Source organism: Azolla caroliniana, unplaced genomic scaffold (genome assembly GCF_043228905.1).
Source record: "Azolla caroliniana isolate FFs.n. ecotype wild unplaced genomic scaffold, voAzoCaro1.0.p SCAF_328, whole genome shotgun sequence".
Taxonomy (NCBI): domain Eukaryota; kingdom Viridiplantae; phylum Streptophyta; class Polypodiopsida; order Salviniales; family Salviniaceae; genus Azolla; species Azolla caroliniana.
Window position 1 is genome coordinate 25,371 of NW_028230763.1, and position 9,150 is coordinate 34,520.

Below are 9,150 nucleotides of genomic sequence, written 5' to 3' on the forward strand. Positions count from 1 at the left end.
CACGACTACGAGAGAGAGCTGAATGGGTTTATCACAGGCTTAGTATTCGTTGGCTTGCATGGCACACATATCAGCTCGAAGGTCATCAGGACAAGCATCAATAACCGAGTATCCTCCATGTCGGGGCGGGCCTCGAGATTTGCATGCAATGAAGTTCATGTGCATACTTAGTCAGCTCTTTTGACTACTCGGGGCGGTTCCAATATCGGGTTGTGTAGAGGAACTACTCGGGGTTGGATCATGTGGCAGTGCAGGTGTGAGTAGTATTCCGAGGCCGAAAAGTAGAGCGACAGTGGACGAGTGTGGCACGTGACGATAAAAGTGAAGAGTTGCATGCTTCTTGTGTGTGTGTGTGTTGGGTTGGGTTGGGTTGGGTTGGGTTGGGGGGGTGGTAACTTGTAAGAAAGAGAGTATGTATGTATGTATGTATGTATGTATGTATGTAGTTGGTTCGTTTAAATCCCAAAAAAATTGCACAAACGTGGACAGCTCACCAAAGAAGACTCAGAAGTCTGAAGAAGAAGTCGAATGAATCGAAGCAGAAGAAGATGATCCCGAAGTAGAAAGGTTGGGAAGGATCACACGTCGAAGAAGAAGCAGAAACAATCAGGGAAAGAAAGAAAGATAGAAAGAAAGAAAGAAAGAAAGAGAGAGAGAAGCAGAAGAAAAGATCGGATGTCCATCCATGCACCCCGCTACACGCCAATTCTTCGAATCAGGCGAAAGGTGAGGGCAGACTCAGGATTAACGTATCAGGTCCATTCGTCTTCCCTGTGAAAGACCTTCTCTCTTCGAGGTGCCATGGAACCTCCCTCTTCTTCTTCTTCTTCTTCTTCGTCTTCACCATCATCTTCTCTTCAGCAGAGTTCGATTAATTTCCTCGACCAACCTTTCCTCGTCAACATTGGAATTGTTCTCTTCCTCCTCTGGTTGGCTTCTTTCTTCCATGTCTCCTCCATCTGGATCTTCGCCCTAGCTTTCCTCTTCTTGTTCGAGGTAAATTAATTGCAACTTCTACTTACTGATGTATTACATCTATAGTTCCATTATTCATATTTTAGGAGAAACACTGTTTCTTTTCTAGGCGAATTTTCCTTCCCTTCCCTTCCCTTCCCTTCCCTTTCTTGAAAAATTCCCTGTGAAGCTGTATTTTCTCGAGTTTTTCCCTGCTAGGACGTATCGTTTTATACTGATTTCTTATCTCGATTTTTTTTTCTTATGTCTTTTGAGAGATTTTGCTTCTATTTTGAAGGGAATTTCCCGTCCCTTCTCTTATCTTTCTTGAAATCTTCCAGTAAAGATGGACCCCTTCATGGTGCTTTCTTACGTGAAATGTTCCATTCTTATTGCATGTTTTTGAATTTCTGCTTCTATTCCAAAATAAAATTCCTTCCTTTTTCTTGAATTTTACCTTCAAATTTTGCGTGTCCTCATTCTCTCTTTCTGATATGTGAAACCTTCCATTCTGCCGTCTTTTGAGAAGTTTGCTTCTATTTTGGGGAGGTTTCCCTTCGTTTTACTTATTTCTAAACATTTGCACATCTTCTCTTATGACTTCTTACGTAGAATTCTCGAGTTTGTGCCTGGACTGTGAAGGCTTTCATACTCACGGTTAGTTTGATGTGCCCATCGGCGCCTGACTCGAAGATGCAGATCATCGTAGGAACGTTTGCATGGCATACCTTTCTTTCTTGAAGTAGGTTCCCTTCCTTTGCTTATTCCTCGTCATTTTCCTGATGCATCTTTTCTTACCGATTTCTTATGTGGAATGTTTTGAGTTGTGAATTCTTTCTTTATTGATGCAATGTCCTTTCCTTAGGCACATTTGCATACAGATTCTTATGTGAAGTGTTCCAATCACGATATCTTCTGAGAATTTTGTAAGTTTTCAATGCGAAGCTCCATACCAAATTCTTTTTGGAAAATTTCCATTCCCAATATCTGTTGAGGGTTTCTGATTCTTTTTTAAATGAATCTCTTTTCTCTCTATTTTTGCGTGGTGGATCTTTTCCTAACATTTTCTTATGTGGGAAGTAGAAAGGGATTGGAAATTATTAGCAAAAAGTGCAATGCTCTGGAAATTGATGTGAAGATAATGAATGGAATCCCTTATAATATAATAAAAAAGAGGACTTGATGAGGGAAATTAATGACGAAAAGAGGTAACCAACTTATGGACTTTATGGTGGAAAATTGCAATTGATGGGGATAAATGGCTAAAAGAATTTTGAAAACTCCACAATTTGAAAGTATTTTGAACTCTCCTCATATTATTGTGAAGGGATGTGAATATGCAAGAATAATTTAATCTCAAAGTAGAACCAAGTATACCATCAAACTAAATTGATCATAATAAACTTGACAAAGAGTCATTTAGGGTGTTCATGAACCAATTTCAAAGGTATCTTTGAACATATTGGGCCTACATATTGTATACTGGGACCAGTGATTTAACTCACAACTATGAGCACTCTGTAATGGCTTTTAATTTCACATAAAGTAAATAAAAGTCTAGACGTATGGTGAACACAATAACCCATAACATAAATTGCAAACCTCTGCCATCTGTTTCTTACATGTGGTTTTTTCTTTTTTGTTGCTTGGATTTGGTATAATTATACAGGCAAATCGTATTTATGTCAAGAGATTACGTAGACAAATGCGCAGTGAGGGGAAGAGGTCTGCACTCCAAGACAGAGTACTTCTGCAGATCCCATTGATACTTAAAACTTGTTTTTATTACATTTTTTCTCATGTTGCAAATTTCAACATCATCTATTGCATTTTCAGCCTCTTTCTGACTTCCAAGAAGCGCAGTGGCTCAATCAAGCTATTGAGAAGATGTGGCCACAGTTCCTTGAAAAAGCTATATCTCAAGATATTTTGGGACCAATGATTCCTTGGTTTCTTGACAGATTTAAGCCGGGGACAGTTGTGAGATTCTTTACATTGAGAACTCTTAATTGGTTTTTATTTTCTCTTATCATAATTAGAGATCCTATTTGGGAAAGAAAGGAAGATATATTAATGTCTTTTAAGAGGCAAAAATGATCTATAGACCAAACAAGAGATTACATCTTAAGTGTTACCTTGTCTTTGAGAACAACAAAACAAATTAAATTAGTGTTAGTAAGTAAATAAGTAAATAAGATAAAAAGAGACTAAATAATCGTGTTATCGGTACATGTAAGATTCTCTAGTCAGATATATCGTAAATTTTGTCTTCCAAAGATCTTTAGTCAGAGAAAGTTACAATGGCAGAGATGTATATGTGAATACAAACTTTCTATTACATATGAGAATAGCTCGCAATGGTAATCCACTTGTGCGCTCACACCTTAGAGCATTGATGGGATCTGGACCAGTTGACTACAAAATTAGTGGGGATGGATAATAGTCACACCCACGGTGTAAGAGATAGAGAGAGTGGATTATATTCTCTGTTTGGTCTTAGTGTCACGTGCAAGTCAGTTGATAGTGGCGGGGATATTCCCTTCCTAAGGAGTACTAGATAGTACTTATCTTAAAGTCAATGACAAATGCTTCAAGACTAAGAATATCTTAACTTGCCATGCCAGCAAAGAACATTTGTATAGTTTACTACTAGACAATCCCATTACCCTACTTCCCTCTTTCCTAAATACATTCTCTCCTACTCACTTCAGTTTCCCACATTGATACCTCATCAATCCATATGGTCACGTTGCAATAGATACTCCGCATTTGGGGCGCTATCACAAAATGTGCTCTCAAAGAATACATGTGGGGATAAATGTGACAACATGGGGTTGATCATTGATTATATCTAACATAGCCTAGTTTGATCTAACATGGAGAGGTCTTCGAAGCTAGGGAAGCGTCTGCCCTGGCAAGAGATAATGGCATTTGTCCGTCAATGACAAGGGTGGTGAGATTATGGTCCATGGGGTTGAGGCCTATGTGAACGGCAAATTGCTTTCACCCAATCTATTGTAACCCCTTTGTTATATCCTGGTCGGGAGCCCATTTGTGTAGCCATTGTTGACTTGTAGCATGAGTAGGAGAGGTGGGACTAAAGAAACTTGTTATTGTTCTTTGTTGATGAGCTTGTGTAGTTGTGCTATTGTCCTTCCAACAACTTTTCCCGGTTTCTCTTGACTTCTAGCAAGAAAAGCCCCAATGACCATTCTAGCCTTGCGTAGAGAGGGAATGGTATCTCCGTCTTATCTAATAAAAAACACTACAATGACAAAACATAGTTATTCTTCATATTCCTCTCCCTAATGACACAATCCACAAATTCTTTCTTCTAGATGTATTTGTGCATGCGCACCTCAATCTCTAACTGATGTGATGAAGTTCACAACTGCCCTATCACCTTGTACAATGCATAGGATAGATGTATGCCCGTATTAGATGGTCTGATGATTAATCCGTCGTCGGGTGTGTGTAAAAACTGTCCTACTAAGTGATATTTTGTGGCTGATCCATGTTATCTTGTTTTCTAACTTAATAATATCAATTTGGATGACTACTCTTTTTCACTTTGGTCATGTTTAGATGTGGATAGTCCAAGCTGTAGGGTCGTGCATTTATACTCATGCCATGTGACTCGAACTATTGTTGCATTTTAGCATACCAACAATGGATGTCTTCATGTTCAGCGAGTTGTCTTGATAACATAAGTGCCAACCTTGATTACTTTTAGGGAGCTCCCAAAGTGGTTGGATATAGGTCATTGATCCGAATCATGGCTCAATAATTATAGGGGCTGCTCCCATCTTTGCCCGGATTATATCATAAGGTACCGATGCTTTGTTCCTTAACATGTAGGCGATCATGAACACTAAAGGTCTCTCTAAATCTTTCTAGTTATTTGCCTTGTTAATGTTCGGTCCCCATGTTTCTACTCTATAGAGCAGAGTTGGTTCACAAGTGTATCAATTAGCCACAATTTAGTTCGTGGCTCTTGGAACTGCAAATGTGCACGTCGTCTTTCGAGAGCACCAAGGACTGCATATCCACGAGAAAGTCCAGCACAAGAACCCTCCTATAAGGAGAGCCTAGGCCCTGTAAATGTTGCTCCTAGATATGAGAGGAACATGAATATGCCACCTTTTCCTCTCCCAAGAAGAATTCTGGTTCTGGTCTTACCCGTGATTAAGTGGTGTTAAACACTGTCACTTTAGTTTTATCCATGTTTATCGACAAACCTTTGCCCGTATAAAATAGTTTTAAGGCATTTAGATGTCTTTGTAGTTCCTCCGGAGGGTCAGAAATCAATACTATCATCAGCGTATAGTAATATTTTTATAGCTATACCCGATAGACATGCTCCCGAACCCCTGAATCTCAATATCATCATGATCACTCTATTCTTTTCCACTTTGTTCATGTTTAGGTTGGGACAATCCAAGATTTAATGGAACATGTGGCTCATGTAGTTTCTTAAGATTCCTCTTATGCTTAAGCAAAGACATATATGTGCCTAAGAGGAGGGGCTTGGCATGTCGAAGTAGGCATGCAGTTATTAAAGATAGGAAGCATAGTGAATGCTTGACATCAATAATGTGACATGCTGCTCATTCCCAATCTCCTGATTACAGCAGATTGTGAAATGTGGTTTGGTCCAAGTCTTCTCCAAGCAAAATAATTATAGAAGTCTAGTAAAGTAAAGCAAAATTTACACATTTTGTAGGCTATGTATTAACATCTTCAATATTGTGAAGCCTGGTAAAATAGAGGAAAATTTGCGCATTTTATAGGCTAAAGTTGTGTTGCAACAACTATCTTTGGGAAGGAGGCCACCTATGTTTACTGGCGTTCGTATCGTTGACTCAGCCTCTGGAGATGACCATCTTGTAATTATGCCCTCTGTACAAATTATTATGACTCTTATTACTTGTATTTGTTTTCATAAAGAGCTCCTCATTATGCAGATCATGGAACTTCATTTACACTTCCTAGCTGGAGAGGACATGACTGCAGTGTTAAGTGCTCAAATGAGAGGATTGGGTATATGGACAAATATTCATATTTCTAAGTTGCTGATCGAAGGAAAGGTACATATTTTTCTGTTTAATAGTATTGCTTTACATTTGAACAATCAGGGCTAAGTAGTCATGTCAAGTTCCATATGACTCTTCAGGAGTGTACAATGATATGCATGAAAACACTTAGGTTTTATGTTATATAAAAGACATATTGTAAAATATTTACTGTTATTTCAGGTACGTGTTGGAATCAAGCTATTAAATGAACTGCCTTACTTAAGTCGGGTTCGCCTTAACTTCGAGACTCTCCCTGAAGTACAAATGACTGTACGGCCCTTGTTTACGCATGGTGTCAATGTTAGTGACATCCCTTTAGTTGCAGGATGGATGGTAGGCGAATACATACTGATCTTCTTGATAACATGTTACTGGTATATTTCATTGAAAATATTTTGGATATATGCAGGATAGGCTGGTAGCAGATATTTTTGAAAAATGTTTGGTACAGGTATGAATATGATTATTCTTGCATCTATAATACAGATTGAAATGGAAGAAGATAGATTTCTAGCTCACCAAAATTACAAGCAACTATCATGGGTATATCAAAAACTTGGAATTGCAGGCATTGCATCATTGTATGATAAATTCAAAAACAGATTATAGAACTTATTTGTTTATTTGAGTGTATTGTTAATTGCAAAATAGTCTGTCCAAGATGGTATTTATCATTTTTATTTATTTTGGAGATTAGCGTTTATGAGAGTTACCAACATTAGGATTTATAGATCAATACCATTCCAGGGAGAGTGCTGCTTTATAGGAAATTGTTATTCAAAATTGCAGATGATTGGCTTTTTATTAATGGGGGGGTTTTGGGCTTATGCTTGTTACATTTTGGTGCATGGACTTGCTATCTTTGATGCTCTACTTTTTGTGCATAAGGGTGACTGTATTTCTGTTCCATTGCCTTTATTGAAGGAAGACCTATAACATAAAGAACTAGGTGAACCCTTGTTTGCTATCCTATAACTTGCAATGTCTGGTATGACAACACTCGAAGGGAATTGTAAAATTATACTTTCTCATGTAGCAAAAAGGAATATCATTGATCTCGATCGAAGTATCCTAAATGTTTTACATTCTCCATACTAGTACCACAGTGGGTCATCAATATGATAGATTTTTTCTTTATTTTTATTATAAATTATGATAAGATATTCATGTCTACCAGTGAGACATCCATGACATCATCTGAATGTGAAGGTATCTCAATTTTTTTCTGAATTCCTAGGTGTATTGAACATGTTCCAAATTAGATTTACCTTCTCAATCCTAATGTCAGCTTATGGCAGTGACATCATAGTTATTTAAATTTGGGTTGCAGAATTGGGGTAGGGTTGTAAGCTAGAGGAATTTTGGGTTTTCTAGAGATACTATTGTTTCTTTTTCTTTGATTTATCAATCATTACAAACCCTAAGCTCTCTTGCCTGGTTGTCAAATCATTCTATTAGAATTATTTGACAATTCTTATCATTCCAAGATGACGCTACAGAAGAGCTTAGCTTCATTTCCAATTTCATGTTAAACAAATAAGCAGTAACTTCAATGGAATAGATTAAACAAGTTGCAAGTTTTCCAGACAAAACACCTATGTGTAGTAACACCAAAATATTTTTTTAGTAATATATTCTACATCAATATGCTTACTGATTTTTCGTTCATTCTTTCCCTCGTTTCGGAGACCTCTCCATTCTGGATCAAAGACAAAAATTTACAACATATCTAATTTGAGTATCTTACATGGTATAGAGGACAAGTTTCTTCATTCACATCTAAGTCTATTTCAATTTACTTTTTTGCTTTGTTATATTTCTTTATTTTGGTTTGTTGTTTCTTAAAAGCAAGAAAATATTTTAAGATGTAATCTCTTGTTTGGTATTATAGGCCATTTTGGCATCTTAAAAGACATTAATATATCTTTCTTTGACTTATGCAGCCAAATATGGTGGTTGTAGATGTAGAGGAGCTTGTTAATAAGATAACATCGGCAACTCCAAAGTCTGCAGCTCAAGGTCTTTTCTAACTGATGTTGTCTTTTATTGGTTGATGTCTTATTATTTGGATTGCTTGTGTACCCTTAGAGAGATAGTGTAATATTGACATTCTTTGCATGTTCAAATGAAACCAAAGGTATAACCATCTTTAGATGCATGCGAGACATGTCATATTAAAACACTAAACAAAATAGGAATAAGATGAAAGGATAAGGTTGAAGGTATAGTGGTGTCAATGATGTTTTGAAACCTTCGGCATACAGTATGCCTGTTCATTTATTTATGATTGTCTATGGCATCACAGTTGGAATATTCTGTCAAGTTGCATCATTCATGAGCATTGTAATTAGTCTGTTCTCACTCCAGAGTTGAGCCTTGCGATTAGTCCCTATGTAGAAACTTTATAATATGTTTTTCCGGGTATGCAAGAACTGGCAACAACAAGCTGCCAAACAGAGGCAAGTTTGATTAGCATCCATAAACAAGCTGGCTACCAGGATCTCACATGAATCCCCCTCACTTGCAATGACATAAGCACTTACATTCTCTCGCTCTCACATAAGACAAGGTGTGACTAGTCCCTTTAATTACACATTAATTATAAAGTGGTAGCATGTTTACGAGCTGGATGTTATATCCCCCTCTGATTACACAACTACATTAATATAGTGGCAACTTAGCAACTAAAATACAGTATTCTCCTTGCATTCACTGCTAGGCCCAATAAAGGTTCATGCACCCTCCATATGTGGTGAATCTTTGTGCTAATAAGGGTTGGTTCTTCCTCCCACCCATTTGTGCATCTACATGCAACATCTATCCTTGTGAAGGACCTTTGCATTCCGCTTTCTGGGCGTCTCTATATTCTTATCATAGTAGTACCATAAATGAAGAATCAAAATCCTATGTCAAGAGATTTAGATTAGATTAGATATTTTATAAAGTCCATAGGAAGAAAGAGAAAGATAGATGGATAGATAGATATATTAACGTCTTAACGTCTTTTAAGAGGCCAAAATTGACCCATAGAGAATGAAAGTGCTGATGAATCTCCAACAGTTAAACGTCCTTTGGCTAACTCATTTCTGCCTCCACCTATGTTTTAAGGCCTCCATATCTA

General features: G+C 37.4%; 1 protein-coding gene across 1 annotated transcript; it reads left to right on the forward strand.

The window, feature by feature from the left end:
• Positions 1–786: 786 nt before the first annotated feature.
• Positions 787–8,111, forward strand: LOC147848526 (C2 domain-containing protein At1g53590-like). The gene is made up of 8 exons (XM_087338369.1): positions 787–996; positions 2,624–2,698; positions 2,791–2,934; positions 5,745–5,840; positions 5,919–6,041; positions 6,210–6,362; positions 6,439–6,480; positions 7,973–8,111. The coding sequence occupies exons 1-8, from the start codon at positions 802–804 to the stop codon at positions 8,057–8,059; spliced, it is 915 nt and encodes a 304-aa protein (XP_087194495.1). The 5' UTR covers positions 787–801; the 3' UTR covers positions 8,060–8,111.
• Positions 8,112–9,150: the final 1,039 nt, after the last annotated feature.